This window comes from Silurus meridionalis, chromosome 7, assembly GCF_014805685.1.
Source record: "Silurus meridionalis isolate SWU-2019-XX chromosome 7, ASM1480568v1, whole genome shotgun sequence".
Classification (NCBI taxonomy): domain Eukaryota; kingdom Metazoa; phylum Chordata; class Actinopteri; order Siluriformes; family Siluridae; genus Silurus; species Silurus meridionalis.
The window spans coordinates 18715053-18742693 of record NC_060890.1 but is presented as its reverse complement, the minus strand read 5'-3'; the positions used below and the strand labels follow the sequence as shown (position 1 = coordinate 18742693).

The 27641-nt window shown below is 38.1% G+C and overlaps 1 protein-coding gene across 4 annotated transcripts in view; it reads right to left on the bottom strand.

Annotated features, from left to right (window-relative positions):
* Window positions 1–154: 154 nt before the first annotated feature.
* The window catches only part of cep131 (centrosomal protein 131), a 29254-nt gene continuing 1767 nt past the window's right edge, over window positions 155–27641 (bottom strand). Inside the window, exons 2-27 of one of the 4 annotated variants that reach the window (XM_046854481.1) lie at window positions 27287–27483; window positions 26557–26651; window positions 24733–24844; window positions 24043–24170; window positions 22324–22428; window positions 22046–22213; window positions 21772–21889; window positions 21049–21165; window positions 20752–20905; window positions 19825–19919; window positions 19398–19577; window positions 17795–17986; window positions 17495–17632; window positions 17252–17377; window positions 14477–14593; window positions 13622–13651; window positions 11775–11877; window positions 11120–11321; window positions 10723–10830; window positions 10477–10594; window positions 7762–7836; window positions 5090–5232; window positions 4276–4453; window positions 3169–3365; window positions 2950–3010; window positions 155–2801 (exon numbers count right to left, since the gene is read on the bottom strand). In XM_046854481.1, the coding sequence (XP_046710437.1) occupies window positions 2730–2801; window positions 2950–3010; window positions 3169–3365; window positions 4276–4453; window positions 5090–5232; window positions 7762–7836; window positions 10477–10594; window positions 10723–10830; window positions 11120–11321; window positions 11775–11877; window positions 13622–13651; window positions 14477–14593; window positions 17252–17377; window positions 17495–17632; window positions 17795–17986; window positions 19398–19577; window positions 19825–19919; window positions 20752–20905; window positions 21049–21165; window positions 21772–21889; window positions 22046–22213; window positions 22324–22428; window positions 24043–24170; window positions 24733–24844; window positions 26557–26651; window positions 27287–27472 (3318 nt within the window). In that variant the 5' untranslated portion in view covers window positions 27473–27483 and the 3' untranslated portion in view covers window positions 155–2729. Of the gene's footprint in view, window positions 2802–2949; window positions 3011–3168; window positions 3366–4275; window positions 4454–5089; window positions 5233–7761; window positions 7837–10476; window positions 10595–10722; window positions 10831–11119; window positions 11322–11774; window positions 11878–13621; window positions 13652–14476; window positions 14594–17251; window positions 17378–17494; window positions 17633–17794; window positions 17987–19397; window positions 19578–19824; window positions 19920–20751; window positions 20906–21048; window positions 21166–21771; window positions 21890–22045; window positions 22214–22323; window positions 22429–24042; window positions 24171–24732; window positions 24845–26556; window positions 26655–27286; window positions 27484–27641 lie in introns of all 4 variants that reach the window. The other 3 variants (XM_046854480.1, XM_046854482.1, XM_046854483.1) reach the window with 3 other exon arrangements.

Genomic DNA, 27641 nt, shown 5'->3' with positions numbered 1-27641 from the left:
CAGGACTGAGCTCACATTATTGTGCACAAAGCCAAGAGGCAAAGAGAGGACATTCTAATTAGCATGCTTTCCTTAGAGACAGTTATGCTGGGTAGCGAGCACAAACACAACGTTGTCTGGTTTCTTGAGCACAAAAAAAAGAAGATGCCAGCAGTCATCTTAATAAGATTTATTGGACATGTACAGTCAGTTTTCACATTAAAAAAAAATAATAATAATAATAATTCATAATGACTAAAGAACTACATTTGTGATTAAATTATTAGTTAAGAGCTACAAGAGGGACATAGAACCGATAATAACAAGTTTTAGGTCACGGAAATGATAACATTCACTTCCATAGCACAAAAATAAATTCCAACCAGTGGAAATAATTGAAAATTCACTTGAAATGGGAATAATAATGGCAATTGGTACTTAAAAGAATTTAGCCATGAATGAAAACTATCCAGTCCTGGTCTTTACTTAAAACTCTGATAAGGACAATGCTGGTCTTGTTTGGACTCAATTATTATTGGAAATAGTCCAGTTTCCCTTACAGTTGGTATGTGCCAACAATGCCAACCATGCTGCCACACACACACACACACACACACACACACACACACACACACACACACACACACACACACACACACACACACAAATACACAAATACAAAGGCCATGGACTTGCATACACAGCGGGTGATTTCTCCTCTCCGAGAAATAGTATGGTGAATGTTTTATAAAGGTTACTATTTGTCCTTTAAATATGAACCTTTAACTAGGGTTCATGTTACATGCTCAGATAATCCCAAGCAAAGATACACACACATACACACTTTATTTGTACATGTTTAAGAAGGTTTTAACAACATAAATTCCCACCCTATAAAACATATCTGAAATAGATCTTAGTGTCTACTTAACTATGGTAATGCCAAAGCCCCAAAGTTTCTTCTAATGTGACTGAAGCCTGGTCTGCTATGAGGGAATGGAGCTTGGAGGAAGTGTAATAATAAGGAAAATACACAAGCTTTATCCAAGCCCTCAAGGGACCAGGATGTCTTCATTTACTTAACATTTTCAAAAATAATTTGTTAACACAAATCAGACTCATCTGATTTACTAACACCCATCCAAAAATGGTACAAGTAAGCAGTACTATCTGTACAACATTCAAAACAGTCAAACGTAAGGCTTTTTCATTACAGTGAAGGCATGAATGGTTATAAAATGCTTAAATGCATCAATACTGAGCTACTCCTCCCTTTACTGGCGCACTGAATCAGTTTAGCCATCGAAATAAGGGCTTTTACTACAATAAATCTAAAATTAGATCACAAATAATATTGATTGGCCTGTGACTTGAGCCCACATTTCCATCAAGTAAACGTGATGTAAGAGTTTCCATTTGGTTGTGGTTTGTTTTCAAAGCAGAAAACAAGTCCTGTTTCATATAGTCTACAACAAAAAGCAGGCATTCTTATGAAGGCAAGAGAAAGATCAACAGGGCTTCAAAAAAAGTTTCTGTCAATCCATTACCATGAATCTGCCAATCATGATGGAGTAATAAGAGAACATGGGGGTTGCTGGAGGACAGAGAGGAAAGTAAGCATGTATAAGCCTCCAGTCATTCTTTAATGTATTAATGTATTTTGTCTCAGGCCTCTTACATTTCATGGTGAAGCTTTTAGTGTTAGCTACACAAAAGCCTGCTGCCCCTTTAAAAGCTAGCTCTGCTTTCCTTAATCCTCTAAACATGTCCTTTGCACTTTCATTTGTCTATTCACCTTCATTTCACATTCTAAATCCTTCTCACTATTTCTAACTGTAGAATTCAAAAGACCTACTTTGGCACTTTCTCATAACGTAACCACTACTAATATATCCACCTTTTTCCTACCCTAAAAGATAGCTACGTGTTCATTGTTTGAGACAATTTTTCTCTCTTTTTTACTCAACTTTTTTTTAAAGTTTCTAGAATATTCTCTGTTTAAAACCTAACTAGAACCACCCCACTTAGACCTCGAACACACTTTAAATGTAGGGCTTGACTGGTCATAAGGCCTGCATGTTTCAGTGAGCATGCTGTGATCCCAGGACTTTGGTTGAGCCCGGGGGAGACCTGAGACAAAAGGCATCTGTATGTGACACAAAAGAGAAGGTGGGAGGGTGAAAGTTCGCCCTCCTTCCTCCTGTAATACTGTGTTGAAGCTGAAAGACTGTAGCACAGAAAGAGTCTGAAACAGCCACAGGGTACTGTTGTGGTTGATACATCTATTTATTTCGACTACTTTTCAATTTCTAAACTATCCCTCTCTTTTGCTTGTTCTCTCTCTCTCCCTTTCTTTTTTCACACAATGAGTTGCTTCAAAGAAAGGATAGCACAAAGTGTTTGGAACAGCTAAAAGTGCTTATTGTCAAAGCCTCTATGGCCTTTCCCACCCCCACCCTGCTCATATGGAGAAACATCTCCGGTGGAATATTTCCTCCCCCTTGCACTCTTCCCCGCCTGTTGCAATTTCTCTCCCTCCGTCTGTGTCAGGAAAAGTTTGTGGTCTAGTCCAAGTTAAAGGCCTCTTGGCTCTATTCTGTGTTCAGAAAAGCCTCCCTTTGGTTAAACTTCTGTCGCCAAGGGAAAGACAACACTGTCGTACCAAACTGAGAAATGTGTTCGAAATGTAATCCCTCCCTTCGCCTCATCACTCAGTTCTAGTGATAAGGGAAAAAGGAGAGAAATATAAATCATTTCCCTAACAGCTGTTTTCTCTGCTGCTCCAGCAAGGCCTCCAGGTGATCTGCTCTCTTTAACGCAGCCTGGGAGAGAAAGTGGGGGGGGGGAGAACAAGACAAGACAAAAAAAGAAGAGAGTGTCAAAAATGTTTTGAGCTAATTTTACAAACCCCAAAGGGTTGAATGCATAAAAAAAAAAGATAATTTATTATTTGCAAGATGGCTTCCACACCTCATGCTGCTTTCGTAAAGTGTTCACAGTATCCTCCTTCTTCAAAATAGCTGATTTCACCCTTGAAAACACATGGTACAAAAAAATCACGTCACTTCTTATGTACAGCTCAACATCTGTGGTACATCTGCACGCTCACACAGAAGTGGTCATAAATAATGGCTAATGCTTTAAAAGAATAGCATCTGCTGTTTATCTTTGTGTCTCTGTTCTTCTTACCGCTGGTGGACCTCTGCCAGCTCTTCCTCTTTCTCTCGGCTGAGTCGCTCCACCTCCAATCGGAGTCTCGCGCGCACCTCTGCCACCTCCACCTTCAACCTCCTGTTTTCTTCCTCCATTACAACCAGTCTCTCTGCAAACTCCTCTCTGATAACCTCAGCCAGGCTCCGCCTCTCTTCTGACATCTTATCACGGATCTACAAACACACACAGGAACGCTCACTGTATTTGTCTATGTGTGAGACATGGAAACAGGGAAGATTCCTCCATAGAGCTGCTTGAGGAATGTGCCAGTAATCTCTAAAAGCCATGCCAGCAACCCTCTCACAAAATTAGGAACTACCAGTGAGGCTCTACAGTTGTGCAAGTTTGTTGGGTGTGTGATTTTCGCTTGAAATCTTCTCTCCTCCCCCACAGCAATTTTTTATGCTTTTCAAGAGATTTGTAATGATGTATATTATTTGGGTTTGGCAGCTGAGATCTGAATAACAGTTCTATTTAATATGGCATTGGTATGAGTCACTTGGAGCCAGGTTATGTGAGTAATTAGCAGATACTTGTTTGGTAGGTAACATTTGTGCTTTTGAATTTTTCCAGGCTCCAATATCCTGTTTTGTGTGTACGTGTGTGTGAGTGTTTGCGTTTGTCTTATTGTCTATGTGATAGTTCTGACCAGAACAACAGAATTGCATGTGCAAACCCTAAGTGATGTGCATTTCTACTGCACAAAATTATTATTATTTTTTTTTAACAAAGCATGACTGAAAATTATGCTCATGATAACCTGATATGAACACGAAATCCTGCATTGTATTACATTAACCTGAGTTAAAATCAAAGTGCTCATACTAAACACTGGCTTACAAGGCAAAAGTGCTTTGTGCTAATGCAGTAGTAAGAATTATCACGTAATGCAATTCGACTGTATTACTGGTTATCACCAAGTGCTTTTAATGCACATCAGTTGGCCTTTTCCATGAGACGAACTTGGGAGAAGGTGCTGAAAATAGTGCCCTGAAAATAATGTACAAAAAATGCTTATGCTGGCATGAGTGTGTACATCCGTAATACACCGATATGTGTACATGGTAGTATTGCATTACTTACCTGTGTGATATCAGTGATCTCCTGCTCTTTTTGTGTAAGAAGGGACTGCAAGCGGAGAAGCTCTCCTTCCATCTCAGTCAGTTTCTTTTTCATCTCCTGTTGCTTCTCCAGAGCAGCCAGCTCAGAGCGCTCCAATTCTCGAAGCTCTGCTTCATATTTTTCCCTCACACGCTTTACCCTGAAAACACAAACGCACACACACACAGAATGTAAACACAATGGAATTTTTCAGGTTCTTATCAATTCATGTCTTTCTATTAGTGTTAGATGCTTTAAAGTTTACAGCATAATTATCTCTCTGCTGAGCTATACTCGGAATCACTGATTTACATTTTAATATATATTTCTCAATGAATATGTATTAAATTATTCCCAACAGTTTATTCTTTTCACTTGATAGCTTTTATCTTGGTTGCACTTCTTCCAGAAGTTTATGTTAGAGTTTCTATCCAAGCCACCTTGAGGCCTTCAGAATCAACAGTGCACTAGTTAGAGCTAGCAAACCACATCTGTAGCAAACTACACAAGCTCAAATACATTTAAGTAGATTTAATAGTTAAATTTTTTTTTTTCCATTTCACAATGGCTGACAGGGGCATTTAGTCGCAGATATACTTACAAGGACATTTCAAGACTTTTCAAAAGCTGGACATCGTGCCAAACCTGTTCAAAAAGTTAAGCTTTTTCTAGAACTATTTATACTTTTGCGTCTTTCCTGTAGAATTTGCACAATTTGCGTTCATTTCAAATCCTCAGAAAAAACATAATTCCTATAATATCTGCCACTGATATACACACAGACACAAACCCTTACCGGTTGTCTGCAGCTCTCTCACACTCTTCTCTTGCACCGCTCGTCTCCTCTTCTAGCCTCCGAATGGCAAACTCAATTTCTTTGTCCCGACCCCGGCGCACTTCCTCTTTCATCTCTCGCTCTCGGGTGAGTAGCCACACTTCCTGCGGAGATATAAACCTCTCAGTCTTGCATAGCATGCAGTAATTGATGCAAATCAATTGTTTTTTCGTACCTTCAAATGACATTACTGTCCTGATTTCTCATGAAGCTTAATGATTTTAATACCCAAACGTTTTAGTTACCTTTCATTATTTCTTTGTACTTCAGATTGTGTCAAATGCTAATTTAATTAGGTTTAAGTGAACTAAAACAATGGTGGTGACGTCTTGTAAATGCTAGGTGTGGTTCTTATTTGGCCAGAAGGAAATACTTCACCCCCATATATCTTTACAGATAAGATTAAAGCCCCCTGGCCAATGGATGCACCTTACAAAGTCTACATTTCTTTTTTAATCAAGCTTTTATAAGCTTTACACAATTGAGTTGGGTAATGCAAAAGCAGGACAAATGTATTGAGAATTTCTCAACTCATTGAACCATTGGACACACCATTATGATGAAACAGTGAGGTGGAAGAAAAGCTTTTTTTTTGTGATTTGAGGGATTTTTACAACCAAAACAACTAAACCTGTGAAATGTATACTTTATTTAAAGCATGTCTGTGCTACCTTCTGAGGCAATACGCCTCAAGGGGCAGAAATGCATGTGTAAACAACAATTAGCTCAGTGTCATTACTTGGCAATTTAAAGCCTGTATATAATTTACTTCCATTACAAAGCAAAAACAGCAATTCATGTTACTAATTTATTCCAAGGAACAGTGAAAAAGTGGTAGTTTAGTAGTTAATCATTTTTAATTGAAAGGTCATGGGTTCCCAAATCCCAGGGCTTTTGAGCAAGGTCCTTCACTCTCAACTGCTCAGTAGCAAAAATAATTATTGCACAGATTACACTGGCAAATTTTCATATATAGACACTGACTCTGTAACCACTAGTTCAACGGTAAAAGACCTGGGAGTTATTTTAGACAGCAACTTGTCTTTCAAATATCATATCAACCAAGTTACAAAAACAGCCTTCTTTCACCGTAGAAATATTTCTAAGTTAAGAAACATGTTGTCTATATCCGATGCAGAGAAGCTCGTCCATGCGTTTATGACCTCCAGAATAGACTACTGTAATGCATTACTAGGTGGATGTCCTGTGTCATTAATAAACAAGCTTCAGTTAGTCCAGAATGCAGCAGCCAGAGTTCTTACAAGGTCAAGAAAATATGATCACATAACCCCGATCTTATCGTCCCTACATTGGCTTCCTGTTAAGTTTCGAATAGACTACAAACTATTACTCCTCACTTATAAAGCACTAAATGGTTTGGCTCCCATGTATCTATCCAGTCTTTTAACTCGCTACAATCCGCCACGCTCCCTAAGATTTAAAAACTCTGGGCTTCTAGTAGTTCCTAGAATAGCAAAGTCCACTAAAGGTGGTAGAGCATTTTCACATTTAGCTCCTAAACTCTGGAATAGTCTTCCTGACAGTGTTCGGGGTTCAGACACACTCACCCAGTTTAAGTGTAGATTAAAACATATCTTTTTAGCAAAGCCTACACATAACACACATCACATATCATAACCTTGTGCTCCAGAACATCTGATCACATGCACATTATCAACTTGTGCTGTTAATATCATGAACAGCAGCTACGCTAATTCTTCTCCACTGCTTCTCTTTCTCTCCCCATCCCAAGACACCCTGAGGTTTGGCCAGCTCCAGTCACCTCCCACCATCTTGATGATTACGGACCTTTGAAGAAGTAGATGCCGAACTCGCAAACATCCCGAACCATCTAGAGACGTACCAGTGCCATTTGGATCCCGCTACATGTGTGGAGTTTGACATTGGACCTCCTGGAGTGTTTAAAGGCTCTGGCATGGAGAAGCTGATGCTGGATCTGGATCTGTGATGATCACAAATGCTGAGCTCATAAAACTAGGAGCTAGTAACCATATAGACTGTATAAGACTGCAGTAAGAACATCACTTATAATCTTATACTCCAGTACTCATGTTAGTTCTCACTCTCCAGTGTTCTGTATTGTTGAAAGATTTATGATCAAACTCTTGATGTCACCCAAATGAGGATGGGTTCCCCTTTTGAGTCTGGTTCCTCTCAAGGTTTCTTCCTCATAACATCTAAGGGAGTTTTTCCTTGCCACAGTCACCACGGCTGCTCATCAGGGACAAATTCACACCATTCACCTTAACTGTTGATTTGTGTAAAGCTGCTTTGAGACAATGTCTGTTGTGAAAAGCGCTATACAAATAAACCTGACTTGACTTGACTTGACTGACTCTGACACACTGAAATATCTTTATAAGTCTGTATTCTATTTTACCAAAATTTTGATCCAGTGCCCATGATCACCTTCGGATGCTCTTTTGCGGGCAATATTTTGAAGATCTTGCGTGCTAACAACCAATCAAATGTTAGAAATATTTAGCTTTAATTATATCTTGTGATATGCTTTCGAACTTATCTTTTATTTACATAGTTATCAATGTATTTTACTTTGTTTTTAAACAGTTTCTCAATTTGTTTATATCTCACTCATTTTCTCAGACACACACCTCCTTTTTCATGTAGTTTTCCTCCCATGTCTGTTTCTCAATTTCTAGCCTTTCCCGCAGTGCCTTCATTTCCACCTAAAAACAAAAACACAACAGAAGGTTTATTTTAGTCACTGAAATGCACCATGGCTAATAGGTTAATTGATGCTACTGGAAAAGTGATGTACATAAAACAGAAAAATGGTTTTAGGTTAGAGAAGGCTGTCATATGTGTTATCGTTCCTGTTCATTTTGTAGAACTTTCAATGCAAATTGCTTGCAGGTTTTATTTCTAAATGTATTATTTTGAATAATAAATCAGGGTTATGTAATAGCGAGGCACTGATTGAATAAACTTGTCTGAAGAAAAAGTGCTGACAATTTCAGCTGAGAACATCTCGGCAGAAAGTCTCGGCTACTTATAGACAGACATTTGTAATGATAGGAAATATGAGATATATAGCCATTGACACCTACAGCATAACTTTAAAAGGGCTGTTCTATTTAAACAAAATATCTAAGTATGTCATTATCTCCCTCTAAAATATTTTTTTTTCATAAATGTGGTTCTTCCCCAAACCAGCTCTACAAAGATAAGGTTTACATGGGTTGGAGAGGAAGATCTTCAGTGGCCTGCTATAGAGCTCTGACCTTAAACCTCTTAAAACACTTTTGGGATGGATTGGAATGCAGACTGCACCCCAGGCCTCCTCTCCCCACCTACATCAGTACCTGACTTCACTAATGCCCTTTGTGTTTAAATGAGCACAAATCTTCACAAGCACACTTTAAAATCTAGTGGAACATCTACCCAGAAGAGTGGAGGTTATTATTATGGTAAATAGGGACCAAAGGTGGAATAAGATTTAAAAAAGAAAACACATACAAATCTTAATGTAAGGTGTCCACAAACTTTTGTAATATACTGTGTGGACTGTTAATATTTGTTTTGAATGTTTTATACAGAAATGTTAAACTGAATGTATACAGATGGGGAAATAATTATTTGATCCCTTGCTTATTTTGTGAGTTTACCCCGATACAAATAAATTAACAGTCTAGAATTTTTTATGTTATATTCATTTTAACAGAGAGAGACAGAATATAAAAAAGCCATGAAAACACTTTTAAGAGAGGTTAAAACCACCACCATGGGCAAGACCAAAGATCTGTCAAAGGACACCAGGGACATGAATGTAGACCTGCACAAGGCTGGAATGGGCTACAAGACCATCAGATTGTTGCCTTAGCCATCTTCAGTGTTTTTGGCCAGGAGGTTCTCATCCAAGATTCTACATTTCATGAGCCTTAGCAGAGAAAAAGCCCCAAAGCCGAATGTTTCCTCCTCCATGTTTGACAGTGGGGATTGAGTTCTCGGTTTCACATTTAGCATTTCTCTGCCTCCAAACATGGAGAGTCGAGTTCATGACAAAGAACTCAATTTTGGTCTCAAATGACCACATCACATTCTCCCAAGCCTTCTCTAAATCATCCAGGTGTTCATTGGTAAAAACCTCAGACGGGCCTCTTCATGTGAATTCTTGATCAGAGAGACCTTGGTGTGTTACCAATGGTTTTCTTGGTGACTATGGTCCCAGCTCCCTTGAGATCATTAATAAGCTAATCCAGTGTAAGTCTGGGCTGATCCCTCACCTTTCTCAGAATCATCCTTACCCCATGAGGTGAGATTTTGCATGGGGATCCAGAGCGAGGGCGACTGACTTTTGTATTTCTTCCATTTTTGAATTGTCATGCCAACAGTGGTCTTTTTCTCACCAAGCTTTTTGCTGATGGTCTTGTAGCCTATTCCAGCCTTGAGCAGGTCTACAATCTTGTCCTTGACGTCCTTTGACAGCTTTTTGGTCTTGCCCATGGTGGCGGAGAGGTTTTAATGGAAGGTTGATTCTGTGACGGGTGTCTTTTATACACATCATGAGTTGATAGGTAGGGGATCAAATACTTGTTTCACTTGATTAAATACAAATTAATTTATAACCTTTCTTAAAGTTTTTTAATGGATTTTTTAATATTCTGTCTCCCTCTGTTAAAATAATTATTTCCCCCTCCTGTAAATACATTAAGATTGTTTTTTTTTTTTACATTTGTATTTTAGGAATAATGTTTTTTAATCATGGTAGTCCTACACGATTCTACACAGTCAATTAACTTTTTGTGTTAACTGATATTTAGACAAAAAGTGTTATTTATATGGAATGCATTTTAAGTAATAAAAACATCTAAAGAATCTACATATGCATGTGCATCATTTATATATAAAAGCTTTTATGCATAATTTACATTACGTACATGATTTATTTAGCCGAGCAAAAACAACAAAAATAAATATATATATAAAGCAATTATCTGGTGCATATGCATTATGTGTTCCTGGCACGGATCTAGCAACCTTTAATGGTCTCTCTAGGCTGTTTGCATTACCTAGTCATTGACATTGATAATAGATTTGGCTCTCGATATACTGTATATCTGGCCTTTGTAGACAAAATGGCAGCGTGCAATTCAATCCAGCCATTCTAATTAAGTTCTCAGGTTATGCAGTGAAAGAACAAAAAAAGCCATGTACTGCTCTCGATGCAGCTGTAGTATGCAGTGTGTAGTGAAGAGAAGTGAGCTGTCACATGAATCATCTCACATTGACACATATATGTAATTATGAATAATGTGTTACAATTGTGTTTAATTTTCTGAATAAACAGTGTGCCCTCAGGGTTTTACCTGGTGCCTTCTTTCCTGCTCTTCTCTGCTCTTCTCCATCTCCTCTCTTAGAGCACGATTAGCCAGAGAGCTGTTGCTCTCCAACTGAGATTTCAACTCTTCCAGGTCTGCCTGTTGCCTGTAACACACAATCACACACACACACTTAGCTGAGCTTAAGCATGGCTCCGTCAACAGTCTAGTGATAAATAAACATTAATTAATATTTATTGCAAAACCCTAAATTGTATGAACGCTAATGCTGACCTTGCAGCTTGCTGGGCAATTCGCTCCTTCTCATCAGCGACATCCTTATAGAGTCGTCTCCTCTGCTGCTGTAAGGCATTCTCTTCTTCCTGTAGCTGCTTCTCAAACCTTATACACACACACATACACATATACAGTTACACATTGCCCAGCCTTGTACACTATATTTATGAGGACTAACTTCTTGAGATGCATTCCTTTGGAATTACATGATACGGAAATGCAACCCTAGAGATAATATCTCATATCTGAGCAACTGACTGTACATTTCTAGCATTTCTAAGCTAGCATGCAATGCTAATGCCTGGCAGTGTGTGTGTGTGTGTGTGTGTGTGTGTTTTTCTTTAGGTGCCATTAATGTCTTTGTGTGTAGACTTTACTCAGCTGCTCTGTGTACCTTTGCTTGGCGAGCTCTCGTTCACGCTGGCACTGTTCGTCTTTCTCTCTCTCCAGCTGCTGCCGGAGCTCCTCAATCTGGCGGACGTAGCGCTGTGCTGCTCTCTCATCTGCCTGCAGCAACTCGGCCTCATGCATCGCCTTCAGCTTCTTCAGCTCTTGCTTGTGCTTGGAGATCAGCTTTTGGATCTCTGGCTCCAGGCCTGAACACATGTGCCCACATATATTTTATACAAAAGTCACATTTCAAAAGGCCTTAGTATTTCTAAAAATCTAAATTCGTAAAAACCTTTTTAGTTAGATAGTTCTGGAAGAGCATCTAGCATTGGTCAAAGAAAAATCCTACATTAATATGCATGTGCAGACCAGGATTTTATTGTTCTTGATTGCCTTTTTTTTTCACATCTCATTTGTGTGTGTGTATGTGTGTGTGTGAGTGTGTGTATGTGTGTGTGTACATTTGAATTTTGCCCATGAAATTTACACAGTCTGTCACCAGGTAGTCTGGTGTCATATGTCATATGATAGCTGCAAATATTGTGTGACAGGTAAAATCCAGTAACCCACAACTGAAAATACGACAACCTTTTTATTCTTTTTCGATTATTTTTTATTTCTGGCAGGATAATTTTATTTATTTATTTTTACCAGCTTACCTTTGACAGTAATTTCCTTGATCTTCTTAGTCTTCTCATCAATCCACTTCTCTCGCCGTATCTTTTCTGTGGCACTCATCAACTCTTTCAGTTTTTTAATCTCCTGAGGTTGGGGAGAGAGGGGGGGGGTTAAGAGAATAAAGGTAGAGAGAAATGGAAAACAGAACTTTTTACTGTGGCCAGTTGGCTAGATAAATTTTATGGAAAAAAAAACACATGCATTTCAATGTTCTATGCAAAACACCAGCCAGCTCTGACCTGAAGGACACACCCTGAGAGAGACACAATTTAGAGGCTAGAGCTTTGAAAATAATTCACAAAATTGGCAAAACATGTAATATATATAATATAATATAATATAATATATAGTCTCTGTATGCGTTAACTTGGGAGTCCAAACATGAGTCCACCATGACTACACCCCTGTGCATAAAGATAAAAAGATGGTTTGAACTCTGAAATAGGATGTTCAGTAATCACATACATTTACATGAGTAACTCAGATGACTCAAATTTATCGAATTAAGATGAATGAATTAAGAGAGGTATTAATAAAACATGACGGGGTTTGGTTTTATAGGGAAAGAAGCAATCAATTACCGTGAAATGCGTCTTAATATTAAAGTACAGTAATGATTTTATCACCTCATTAATATTTAATTGCTCTGTTTTATCCGCCATTATACGCAACATCAACAAGCGTTTATGTAGTAAAGAATGATACATTTTTTCACAAGATCAATTTATACTTACATTTAATGTTATTGTAATTATTATTACTAGTATATGCAGACGTTTCCTCATTACTGTCTATTAGTTAATGTTAACAAGACAAAAAGTTTGGTAACTAAAAAACCAGAAAGTATACAACTCTCTTTGGTGAAATACTGACTGCTATTAACATTGCTGACATTGGAGACTCCTCCCATTAATTTTTTAATTCATTTATTATTAGCTTTAGATAAGGTGAAGTGTGTGAGATACTCCATGTTTGAGCTGCTGAAACCATACACTGTTAGAATGAGTGCATTACTATAAACCTGTGATTTGTCTGTGCTACTGTTAAATATGCTGCTATTAAACAAATATTCACCTTTAAACCCATCAGTTGAATAATTAATTAACTACACACTTACACACACACACACACACACACACACACAACACACACACACACACACACACACACACACACATATATATATAAATGTGTAATTAGTTAAGTAGTTGTATACTTATATACAACCGTGTGTGTGTGTGTGTGTGTGTGTGTGTGTGTGTGTGTGTGTGTGTATATGTATATGTATATGTGTGTGTAAAACTATATTTGTTTCCATCAACAAAAAAAATAAAAAGCTAACGGAAAGTAGCCTTTCAGACATGTCCTGCACAGGAGTGAAGAATGGGTGGGCCATGACTCAGTGGAAAAAAAAATTCCCAAGGTCTTGATCTTGCCATGTTGTCAGAGATGCCTGTAATTCTTCGAAATCTTTTATTTGATAATTTCAAGCTATAAAGAGTAGACACACAGAGATGTTGAATGATTTAACTTTTAACTGTTCCATAGCAAACATTCAGTAAAAACCTTCTTGCTTATTATAAAAGTCCACTCACAATTTTATTATAAGCTGCTCTCAGATCTTGTTCTCAGTTTATTGCAGTTTTATCACTTGCTTTTACTATAATATTTTCACTGTATTTATGATTTTGTTATACACGTTTAATACTCCTGAAGGAAGACTGCCATTCCAAGGAAAGCAAGAGCATGAGATGGAAGAAAAAAAAAAAAAACGAGAACGAAAAGATGATGAAAGTGTGGAGGTTAGAAATGGAAGCACAAGCATTACCTCACACAAGGGACCCAGAATTTGCCACACCTACAGCCAGAGGAACAAACATAAGCAGAGGGGCAGAGAGAGAGAGAGAGAGAGAGAGAGAGAGAGTGCAGACAAGGAAAGAAAACAGAACAGAGAACAGTTTGAGAAAACAGAAGCAATGTTGCAGTTAAGCACATGCATCCCCCACACACCAATCTCTACATGAAAAGTTTAGTGTAAGAGAAAATAAACAGGAGTTATATTTTTTTTTTTAAGATGAACAGTGACTGCAACATTGAAATTAAAAATGCATTGAGGATCTACAACTGAAAACTGAGTCAAATAAACCTTTTAATGCCTTTATGTTTAAAAACAGCACAGATGCACATCAAGCAGGTGAGCCCCCTAGTGTCAACATAACTGCATTCAAATTCTGTGCAGTGTCACAGTGACACACACCTCAAGTCTCATTAATCAGTGTGTACACACAGCCAGATTGGTATCGTCACATGTGCATACACAAATAAATCTCACGCATTCTAAATGAACTGTGTAGAGCCTCATTCATCTGCATAAAAAAAGCCCTCAAATCATTAAACATTTCCCTTTAAAAAGCCCAGTATCCTGCCCACGGTGAACATTTCAGACAACATGGAACATGCTAGAAGGTCTAAGAAGATAAATCTGACCATCAGTGAATTAAATATATGTTAGATATTAGTATATATTAGATATATGTTCAAGCATTCAAAGCATAAAAATGTGCTTATGCACAATTTAATGCACAAAACTATGCATACACACAATTAATATATAAGGCCCCGTGTTTGACGATCCGCCAGATGCTCAAATATTGTAAATTATAGGTTGACGGATAAAACTCACTAGTTCATGCTGCTCCTGCATCTGGTTGATCTTTTTTGTGTATTTCTGGTCGACCTGTTTGAGCTCAGTCACCACACCCTCACAGCGCTCACTGAGGGCCTTCTTGTCATCAATCAGCTAAGAACAAGAGAAAGATTAGTTTTAAACCATAAGCTGTGCAGTTTCACTAACTTTTGAAAATGCGGCTCAGTGATTAAAGAGACTGCGCTAATGAATGAAATGTAACGAGTTCAAATCCCAGCACTACCAAACTGCACGTATAGATACAGTCATACAAGATCCTCACTGGCTCAGATGTTTTCTGTCTTTATTAGAACATGTCAGGCAAATGTAGTTGTTTTGGAACTGTTTCTTTGCAATACACATCTTAATATAGTTACAAACTAAAATGTTTGCACAACTCATCCATATAATTACACTGAGAATTATAATTCTCTATGCAATTACGATAATCTGTAGCAGCGTTTCTCAATCTTGGTCCTGCTCAAACCCATCCAGTTTAATCATGTAGCTTTTAATTCTTATGAGCTCAGTGCACAACCACATTCTCTTTATAGCTCTCTTGCTTTCGCAGTTTATTCACTATAGATGCATTCAGTCAGGTTTTGCAAGAGCTCCTGTAGATGAACATGAATGACATTCATTAAATATGTAAGAATACTTGGAAACTGTCTGCCTTCACATGCATGAACGAGATTATTTTATATATATATATATATATATATATATATATATATATATATATATATATATATATATATATATATATATATATATATATATATACACACACCGTAATTTCCGGACTATTAAGCGCACCCAAATACAAGCCAGACACACTGAATTTGACAAAGATTTTTATTTTGAACATAAATAAGCCGCAGTGTCTACATTGAAACTAATGAACTATACACAGGCTCTAAAGAAAGACAGTGTCTGTAACACGGCTTGTATCTAAACAGTAGCCTACCAAGAAAGTCATTGTTCACTGTCTTCCTCCTTCCTTTCACAACAATTTCTCTCAGGAGTTTATCTTTTGGCATCGTCGTGCGTTTAAAAATCACCATCGGTGAAGTTTTTCTCCCGATGCCGTGCAGCTCAGAACACCGGTGAAGTGTGTTTTCTCATGCCCGGTTGTTTTCAGCGTGACGAATGATTCGCATTTCCTGTAGACAGTCCGAGTGAGCAGCAGGTCAAACATCAGAGGAACCTCATCCATATTTATGATGTGGTGCGGGACGATTCAGTGCATCCGATTTAATATAAAGAATTTCATTGGTTTACCTGAACCTGTTCTGCAATTTCATTGGTCTAATGTTATGGGGCTCATTTTTTTGGCTTGAAGTTTGTGAAACCGGGAAAAACCCAGGAAAAGCCCATAAATTAGCCGCTTCGTTGTTTAAGCCGCGGGGTTCAAAGAGTGGGAAAAAAGTAGCGGCTTATAGTCCGGAAAATACGGTACACACACATACATTATACATATATATATATATATATATATATATATATATATATATATATATATATATATATATATATATATATATATATATATACACACACACATACATACATACACATACACACAGATGCGCACCACCTTACAAACGAGGACCATGAATTTGTTAGTAAGATGTTACTGTGTTTGTTACTGACTACGCATATCTACAATGACGTGAGAGCTATAAATACTATCAAATAAACAATAAAATATACTAAAACAAATCTAAATAATCAAACTACTGTATAGAATATTTTGTAATAATAAATAAAAATAAAGTAATAATAAAAATTAAATTTTACTTAAAAAAATGATTTCGCCCTAGTCCAGTGGGCATCATGGGGGCTCTACTCCATTTTTACATTTACAAGTGTTTTTTAGTTTTCCGACTCCGAACAAATTTCACTTTGAGGACAGGTTTGTTAGTATTCGCGAATGTTTGTAATGTGAATGTCCGTAAATATAATATAATATATAATATAATATAATATAATATAATATATATAGAATTCTGTTTTCACTTTGTCATTATGAAAAAATATCAATTTGAATGATTATAGTATAAATTAATAAAAGTAAATACTTTCTAAACTACTGTGTGTACATATAAATACATATACATAACTGTATATATATATTTATTAGGACTGTCAATTGATTACAATATTTAATCGTGATTAATCGTATGATGGTCATGAATTAACGCACAAATTCTTTTCACACATTTTTTTCGGTTCTAATCTGGGTTCGGGTTAGGGTTTTAATACTCTAATCAACATGGACATGAACAAATATGGATGCTTAATGCAAATGATTGTTTAATTTTAGTGAAACCAAACTCAACATAGAGCATGAAGACAAAATAATTTTGTAAATGTTTTAAAGTAATTATGGTGTTGGTAATGACCTAAATCATCAGGACACCAAGCAGATCTTTTGCTATGTTTCCACACAGATGGTTTTTATTGACGGATGTGTGCATCATGGTGGTTTACTGATGAAATGTTTAGTGATAAAAGAAAAACTTTTTTAGGGTAGAGTTTATTTATTTATTTATTTTTATATCTGAGTAAAGAAAGGACATTGTGAATAACTGATATGTTGAAAGTTTCAATTTCGTCTGTATTTATTGATTTTTGGTTTCTATTTATTACATTTACATTAATCGCACGGTAATAAAATGATTGCATTAATGCGTTATTAACAGCCCTATATGTATAAAGATTTTTTACAATGGACCTTTTTAATGGAACTACAATTAACATCACACATACCTGGTCGATAAAAGCCAAGTGTCGTTGAATTGTCGCCTCATATTGTTGTTTCTGCAGCTGGAAATTGTGGCTGAGCTCCTTTTCAGTCTCCTTCACATGATGAAGAGTCAGCTCTCTCTGCTGTGTCTGCATGCACAAAACCACATCAGATTATTCCCAAATGTACATGCTATTTTTGAGTATTTATGTACATTACAAAACAAGCATTATTTCTAGTCAAGTGTTACACTTATATAAGGTTACCAGTGCAGTCTGCAGCATGGTGACCGTGCGCTTCTTTTCCTCCAGCTCCAGTTTGAGTCTCATCATAGAGCCCGTAACCTCAGCAGCAGTAGCAGAAGCCTGATCCACTGCAGCCAGCTCTTCCTCAGATAGCAACACCTACACACACACACACACACACACACACACACATGCGTGCGCACAAAACCCATCATTAAGAATTAAATAAGCATAACCAATCCAATACATAAATACAGAATATTAATACAGGCAGTGGGCAAAAATGGGTCAAATCAAAGTTGAATCAGATATTATCAGTACCTCTCTGTGCGATCCAGAAGTAACTGAACGTGGCCTCTCCTGCTCGGACTTCTCCATCTCATCTAAGAAGCTCATGATGCTCTGCAGCTTGGCTTCGGACAGTAGTGCTCCACCATCCGACAGGGCAGGGCTCTGAATCATCTGCCCATGTCTTTCCACATTATCTGTAGTTAAGGTAATAGACCCTCCATCCTGAAGAGGTGAATTAGAATTAGGTTAGAATAAAGTCATTTATGACACATGGCCAGTCTGTATATCAATGATTTAGTTCCAAAATAATTATTTTTGAACGTTTTTTTTTTGTTAAAAATACAGTTACAACAGTTACATATGTTTTCCCTTATGCATCTTGCATGACGTTTTCTTCTTCCTGAAAAGTATACTTGGACTAATGTTGTTTTAAGGAATGCACCAGGAGTCATAGCATACAGCCAGTAGCTCTGTGATTTTATTTCTTGTAATGGCCTTATGGTCCTGAAGAGCATGCACCATCAATAATAAGCAATTATCATCGCTTATTGATTGTATGGGAGATGTTGGTTTTATGCTTCAGAAATGTTGTGTATGAACAATAAATTCATTGTATGATACAAAACTACAAGGACATACAACAAGAAATTTCAGACGCTTGCTTTCCACAGAATGTGGCCTCGGAGTGACTTGCTTGTGCCGAATCCTTCAGAAATCAAAAGTGCCAGTGTGTGTTTGTAGGAGTCTGTTGGAATGTGAGGGAAGATAGAAGTTCAGTCAATAGTCCTGTGATTAGGAATGAACAAACAGTGCAGGTAGAGTGTGTTTGAACTAGAGGATATTTTGCCTAATCTGCCATCTGTTACTACACCCTAAATGTAAAAGTCTGTTTGCTTCCCATAGATGCTGGAAGAGAAGCTCTGAGGTAGAACAGTCTCTGTGAATATCGCAATAATATTCTGTAAATATACAAGTGTATAAGTATCTGCCAATCCTTTGGGGTAAATTTCCATACTGAACTGCTTACTGTACAATTTAACAGTGGCTTTGTTTCAGTGGCTGTAAACTTTAGGAACTATGAACTTAGGGGTATTCCAATTAATTAAATTTAAATGAATTATTATGTATTTTATATAATGAATTCATAATTAAATGAAGCTTTTAATGAAAAATTTTAATTTGTGGAAATACTTGCTTTGTCATCTTGATGTTTAGCTTAGTGTGTGGTCTGATCATCCATATTTAGTCAAATAATTTACATAATTGTATGTGCTACCAAATACACCATGGTTAATGTGGTTAAAAACCCAAAGTTGTTAAAACTTTCATAAACTAAAAGCTCTTCTTCTTTTGTTTCTTTCTTTTAAATGCTGTTCTGCCAATTAATAACTTCTAATCTAATAATGTCAGCAAATGTATTCATAAATGTTTAAAAATCTGTGTCGCAATCAAAGTCATGGTGGTTCTTATTTTTTTTATACAATATAAGTGGTCCTAGATGAGCTTTCAAGCTAAAAAGTGTGTTGCTAAACCAAAGGTTTTTAGTTTTCTAAAGACAGGAAGTCTTCAAGGATGAAGTTTAATGCACTCAAACTAGAAGATACGTGCAACTTCTTGACTTAAGCAGACAAACCTCATCAATCCAGGCGTATTTCTCCTTCCTGTAGCTCTTAGCCTCGGAAAGTTGCTCTGGTCCTTCCTCTAGGAGTTTAAGAGAATCCAGCAGGTCATTGAGGGTTGTTTTAGACTGAGCTCTGCTTGATGATGCCCCCTGTCTTTGGTCCTCTACGCTCACAGAGCGCTGCAGAATCTTCTAAGCAGTAACATCTCGATTAGCATGTATATAACTGTATAGAGGAAGTTCTCACCTGTGGCCTACTGCATTCTCAAAACTACTAGGCATCATTAAATCAGACACCAGCAATTTCTAGATTTAATATTTAATTCGTTTTTGAGAGTGCATAGGTCCAGAAACAATCTTCTCAATTCACTATTCCTCCAATAAATCCCAACATTCTAGTTGAGCTGTCTTGTTCCATGTAAAAGTTTTAATAAATTACCTGAGAACACCGAGAGCCTCTTCGTGTTGACACCGTAGGTGATGCTGTTCTCAGATTGGCCACATCTGGTTCACTCTCTAAATTCACATTGGAATCTGTGTACAGAAATAAAATATGCAAACTAGAATGTGACATTTCCTGAAGAAAATGTGAGTGGTGGTTGCCGGGGCAAAACTCCACACCGGGAGCGAACCTCGGCACCGGGCGTATCGATTTTAGTGCCGAATTTGAGAGCCTAGCGTTTCAATACCTCGCGCGCCTGTTATTGCCCTTGTTTTCCGAGGGGGCGGGGTCATTGACGTCATCACACGGCCCGGCATCCAACTCCCCTCGCCGTGACGACACAGGCACTCTGTCAGAGATTCCCTGAACCTTGCCAAGCGGTTCAAGGCGTCACACTTTTGGGTCGGACCAGGTTTAGGTCACGGTAAGCTATTCGGCAAAAATTCACCCGGGGTTCAACTCGCTATTGTCGGCTGAGTCCGTTGACACGTCACACGTCCCTTTCCTATATCCGGAGCGGATCCGGAATTCCAGGGGCATATAGTCACGACCTGCACCGGACCCCCTACAGGGGGATATGCCATATGCATATGTATATGTCGGAGGCTCGCGTGCCGAGATATGACGCGCAAAATTTCTGCCCTATTCATTTTCTATGGGGAAAAAATTGCCCTTTTTGGTCATGTGATCGAAAACGGCCAGGGCAAATCCTTAGAAAAGTAAATACACACCTCACACAAACAGGACGCACAATTTGAGGTATCAAGCACCACTCATCAGATCGCATCCAATCAGACAGCGATGTCAGAGGTTTAATTCTTTGGCAATATCCTTAAAAGTATGCAATAATATTTCATAAAAGAGATACAGTTTTTAGTTTACAATCAAAACAACTAGAAGGAGAACCAGATGAGCTGAAGATACCTGTGTTCATGGCCTTGGCAGCTATAGGAGACGTGGGCAAACTCTGAGTGAGTTTCCTGTGCCCCACTTTTCCAGCTTGCTGCAGGGCATCCACTTCCTGTTCTGCAATTCGTTGCACCTCCTCAGCTCGCTGTGCTCTCTTCTGCTGCAGCTCCTGTCACACACACACACACACACACACACACACGAAACACAACATAGTTACTACATTTATCAAAGTGGTACTGCACATATTTCGAGGCTAGTAGAAAAAAAATCATACCCTTATAATTTGCTTGTAGAAAGAAATAGGAATACCTGGATAGCAGTGAGTCGAGCCAGGCGGGCCTTCTCTTCTCTGATGCGCTTCCTGTCCTCCTCTTTCTTTTTCTGCAACTTTACAGCCTTGTCAGTTCCCAGTTGTTGCCCTCTTTCCTGTTTGAACATATGTCTCACTTGTGATATTTAAGCATTTAAGCACCCGTGACTGAGCAGCACACAGAACAATGCTGGAACTATAATAAATGGACATTCTGTGCCACCCAGATGAGGATGGGTTCCTTTTTGAGTTTGGTTCTTCTTAAGGTTTCTTCCTTATGCTATCTCAGGGATTTTTCCTTAGGGATAAACTTACAGAGAATAAAGATATAGGCACCAAACAAATACGTTTTAACTTCATAACCTCTTTATCAGTTGACCTGCTTTGAGATAATGTCCATTGTTGAAAGTGCTATACAAACAAAGCTGAACTGATATTTAGCTATTCGTCATAAAAAAAAAAAAAAAAAACACTTAAAAGAAGAAACAGTTTTAGCAAAAAATCTCCCCATAAAATAGCAAATGATTCATAATTTTTTCAGTATTTTTCTACCAAGGTAAAAATATAAAGATAACTCCTGAAATCCATCATGCTATTCTTGGTCTCAGACTACTTTGATCATTCCTATGGTCCAGTGCCAGTTACTGTGTCTCACCAGTATTCAAACATGAGGATCAAATGGATCAGGACACTACAGAGTTCAAGGAAATTCAGCTCAGTACCTTTCTTTTAGAAGTGAGCAGTTGCTTGAGGGCGGTTTCATTAGCTTTCCTTCTGCTGGCATGGTGCCGGTACCAGCGCTGGATAGTGACTGCTGCATGGCTGACCTGCTGGATATACCTGTTAAAAGAATTACGACTTTATGAAAATGAATCCTGGCAGTTTGAAACAGAAAAACTTAAATATAATCTGCCATTCTCTGAATCTCAGAAGAATGAAGTGTTTTTGATGATAAGCAGAAACTATAGCGTGACAGTGAAGAAGCTCAGGACTCACCTCTCAGCCTCCTCCTCGGTGACCTCTTGTCTGCGAGGGCTGCGAGGACTTCGGGAGCTGGAAGCGTTGTTATTGGCGCCTGATGAAGCCGAGAAGTTCTTCTGAGACTTAGTGAGGGAGCTGCTTTCTAACGTCCCCTCATCGTTCACTGTGGCTTTGATGATGTTGCTGATCAGACAGAAAATAATTAGTTATTTACTTAGATCTACAGCACCACCTGCTGGACAAAACCATAATTCACATAGTGTAATATGAGTCTTCATATGATGCGCCCATACTTGAAGCAGGGTTTCTGGTTGGAGCTCTTGGGTGTGAGAGGCTTGTCTGAGTGGTTGTTGTGCAGCATAGTCGTCACAGAGTTACCCACAGCTGCTTTACTGCTCCTGCAGGTAAAACATTAAACACATATTTGCCCTGAACACAATAAAAAATATGCCCCTAACAAACAGTAAGATGTTAAGAAAAGCTAAGTATTTACTCAGTCTTAGCCACTGCTAAGAATTGCACAGATACACACACATGCACACATATATAGGGTTTTGCAAATGCATTTATCATGGAAAATAGTGCAGTTTGCCAATATTTCACAGCATATTCTTAGAATGCTTTCAGTTTTTGAAAATAATCTTATACAGCAGTATTTATTCTAATGTACGTTTACATTTATAGCATTTGGCAGACGCCCTTATCCAGAGCAAGTTACTTTTTTTCTCATTCATACAACTGTGCAGCTATGGAGATAAGGGCTTTGCACAGAGGCCCTGGAGTGGCAGCTTGGTATGTCTGGGATTTAAACTCGCAACCTTTAGATACAAAGTCAAATGCCGTAACCACAGATGCAGTTATTTATCATAGAAAAAAAAATCTAAAATCATTAAGTTTTTTGTAAGAAATAATTTATTTAACGTACTGTACATAGATGAAATCCGGTATCAGTGCTTTATCGGGTTTTTAGCCAAAGGAATGTCCTGGGATTTTACGTTAGTTGTTTAAACAAAATGCAAATGTTGGCAAATTGCTGTGATATCAGAGAAAAAAGAGAGAGGGTGTGCTTTTATTGGAAAGTAATCAACTATGGAGTGACAGTAATAGTAACTAGGGTTGTAGCTATCCATAATCTTATTAATCGAGTATTCTACCAATTATTCCATCTATTAATCAGATAAAAAGTATTTTTTTTTTCATTAAATAAATAAAGGGAAAAAAAAGATAAATTAAGACGGGTCTCTTAATTAACAAGTAATTTGTTTCCTTTTTTAGAAAAATGTATATTTTATTGTTGAAATTGTATACAAGAATATCTGTTAAAAACTAAATCCATTTAGTGCATTTATTTACCATATTACATCAAAATGCAAATACAAATATATAAATAAACAATAAAAATATTAAAATAAATTTCAGCTTACTGGTACTCAAAAAATACCGGTATTTTAAAAAATAAATAAATAAAAAAGTGAACGCACTGTACAGTATTTTCTTTATGTTTTAATTTGAAATGATCCCAAACTTTGGAAACTTTCCGTCATTTTCTTTGGCCCCGTTTCTGGCACATAAAAAATAAATAATAATTTCTCGCAAATCTGTGTTTTTTCCTCTTTTTCTGTTTCTCCATTTTTCCATCCCACTCCAAAATTTAGCAGGTGGTGCGACAGTAAAAATGGTCCACGGGGAAACACAATGCTTTGTGTGTAGTTAAATGGACTAAACAATTTTTTGTATTCAAATTACTCGAGGAATTGTTTCAGCCCTAATAGTAACTCCATTCTAAGGTCACATCCCATCATCCTATTATTGATCTTTTTTCTATTACAGCATCCCCCAAGTGTAAATTCTTACTTAACATATCCATAGTCTGGAAAGTCATTTTTCTTAAAAAGCACCACTGGAAATAGAAATAGGAAAATCCAGAGTCTGTGACATAATTCTGTGAATGGAGAATGTCAGCAGACTGCTCTGATGAAGGCTCTGAATGGAAATGAATGATGCCAACGCACCTGTTGTTGGCAGTGAAATTATCAGCCAGGGAGACCCCGGAGTCTCTCTTTTTGAGGCCAGTGGGGGAATCCATACTGCAGGTGCTGCGGGAGCTGGAGGGCAATGGAAACGCTCGTGGCTGGTCATCCTTAAACACACACACACACACACACACACACACACACACACACACACACACACACACACACACACACACACACACAAAACTACTTTCATTGTGCTCACAAAAGGCATACCACAACAGCTTTGCAGTCTCATCTCAGGTTTTTAAAAGTCATTCGCACAGTGCTGCCAAAGAAATGGAGCAACTTGCCATTGTCACTAAAGTGGGTTAGGTTTGCACTTTGTGTGTTCAGTTTTGTACTCATGCACTTTAGATAATGACAACTGATAATACAAAGCACAATTGCCAAATAAAACCCTAAAATAACCCCAAGCTGCTATGTTTGTATGATAAGATATCGATTCATTTCCAGTCACTGTAACAATCCCAGCAGCTCAAATAATCATTGCCTAATTACTACCTGAAACCCCACACATGATTAGAAAGTCATTATATTTTCATAAGTGTTAACAGGAACTACAAAAATAAAGTATTAGACACATTTAAAAAGTAAAGTGTATGAATATTTCTTAAAGCTGATTGGTAAATAATGAGAGAGTAGTAGAGAAGTAGAGTAGAGTAGTACCAGAATGTTCCATGTTGTTCGGTCTGGGGAGGCTTTTGTGAGGCTGGCTAGTTTCTGGCGGCCATCAGAGCTGCTGTCAAACAGAGTCAAGAAATCCTCTGTATGGCCCTCACTGAGAGAGAGAGAGAGAGAGAGAGAGAGAGAGAGAGAGAGAGAGAGAGAGAGAGAGAGATCATAATTGTCATTTCATTAAAACATATAAATAAATCATGTTTAACACTGAAGCAACTAAAAGTGAGTCGTTGTGCACATTCTAAAGATGACTGGAACAAATTACTATTTCTTATTATTATTATTATTATTATTATGTTCTTCTGAATTATGATTTTCTACCTCACCCAGTTCCACATCAGTTAAGCCCATGAGACCTTTTGTTTTGTTCATTACTTTATGCACATACTCAAAGTCTGCATAAATTCAGCAAAGATGTAAACTCCACTAATATCCACATTGACACAAGTCAAAGGCAAAATTGTAGGATTTTGGTTTAAGAATGCAATATACACAAATATCATGGCGACATTAGCATCGCTAGTGTTAGAAGAAAAACAGGTATGATGAGTGATATACCCACAGGAGCTGTTTCAACAAAAACAGCAAGCATGGCTAACCATATCAGATGAACCCGTTTCAAAGAGGAGAAAAAAGTGCCTTTTATTCGTGGTGACAGCTTTGTGAGGACAGCTGCGTTGGGCCTTTGCTTAGGAATGCAATGAGAGGGCAGCTATTAAGAAACACAGATGCCTTTGCCAGACCGAGAGAACGCACACTAGCATATGGCGATCGCCTCTATCCGGACATTTAAATGCCTTCCAGAACGGGCAACGTGGGCAGATGCTGCTCATCTTGACGCCTAACTGAGGCCTTGCGCGCAGAAAGCCAGCTGGCCAAATGAAAAGTAGTCCGGCGCCGATTTGAAATCGTGCATTCCATCACGACTCAGGGAGGGGAGGTCATGGAATGACAGCTATTGATAAGCAGAACGAGTAAGGAACGGCGTAAGGTTATTCCTCCTTCTACTGCTCTATAGGATAAGTAGGGGAGGAAGAAGGAGAAAGGGGAGGATGATGGCAGCTGCTGGACAATAAGCTCCTGGTGTGTGCACACTTCTCCTTTCACTGCAGCCTCATTCAACAGAAACCTGAGAGGATTCCCTCTAACCCCCTCCACCCTGTTTAGGACAAAAGCCGCCCCACTGCCCTCCTTCATATTACTGCAGCAGCCGCCAACTCACAATAGCTATTGTCTGCAGACAAAAAGAGAAGTCTTCCAAACCCCAGCTGTTGCTCCTCCATACAGCGTGAAACTCAAAAGTTTAGGAGCGATCGCCAAGCATGACAATGCCTGGAGCATACACGCTTCATATAGAAAACAAGTTGGGGCACCTCTCCGATCACTCACATCAACGCGAAGCAGCGTGCAGAATGTTGTTTAGTAACCTATATGCCTAGGAATGTCTGAAGTTTAAATCTGAACTGTGCAGTGATCGGTAAAACTACTGTAACTGAAACCTGCATTTTTAGAAAATTGAACCCCAAGAAAATTGAAAGTCTTTTCACAACGGTCATTCTCTGTTGCAAATCTGCTTTCTTTTCCCTGAAGAAAATCCACCTTCATTATTTACTACCAATCTGAGTGCTATATTATTTACTTTGCTTCTGTACCAGTATAAGATATACCTTTATTGTCCCACATTGGGGAAATTTCTCTGCTACATGCTGTTATACTTACTTCAGGAATTTAGAATCACTTCCCAATTCAGCATCCAGATGCACTGCAACACGTTTAGACTAAAAGAGAAGTTTGATGAGGAATGTTTCGTACCTGAGTCTAGCGTCGGCCTGCTGATTCACCTGCGTGGTGCTGTTTGATCGCCGCAGGTTCTTAATTGCACGGGAACTACCAATCCCTCCATCAACCTGCTGACGACAAGAAGGAACAACAAGTCAATACAGGGGTATAATGTGTTTTTGACTGCTTCTGGCACTAAAATTTGTGCATTGGTACATTCTGTCTGACTGCTATATTACATGCATGCATTTCTTCTTTCATCAAAGCAGGAATCATGCATTATTATATTTCCAAACACTGGGTTCTGGACAAATACTTTATACCACAGAGCTGAACTTTAAAATCGAATTGATCAATGGGTCCTGCTGTGGTATAAGAAGACTACGGTATATATTGTTAACGTGTTAGAAAACTAAGCAACTCAATGGTGGTTGTTGTTGATTATTTTTCTACAGAATATCCAGTCACGATTTCTTTCTTTCTTAAAAGAAGTAAGAAAACTTCAGACTAGATATATGTAAAATAAATAGATAACATTTTCACTTTAACAGCAGCACTTACTTACACCATACTCAAGGCACGTGAAAGACTGCACATAATGGCAGCTTATGTGCCTTTGTTTTAAACCCAAATCAAAGCATGTTACTGTAATTACATAGGATTTATACACACCCAATATTAGACAGCATGAATATTTTTGGAATGGTACTAAATTGCAGGTTGGAAACATTTAAATGAAATGTAAAAGCAGGTGCAGACTCACCGGAGTGTTGCGTTTGCCACGTCCATCACTGGCCACGGACACGGATATAGAGCGGGAGAAGTGTTTCCCTGGCGAAGCACTGCTGGGTCTACGACCCATGGAAAGTTGCGACCCGCTCAAGCTCAGATCCAGTGCGTCACTGGGCACTCCAGCCTGGATAGACGCGGGACTGCGAGTAGTGTGCATCCTCTCTCAGCCTGAGATCAATAAAAAGCCAGAGCCAGGCATAATAACAAGAAGGAAAGTCAGTTAGATTTATCTAAAATGGAAGGGGAATTGTGAAGCATGTGAGGGGAATCAGGGAGGATTCTGTGATACATTCAAAATGGAATGAGAGGTAAAGCTTCAAAAGATG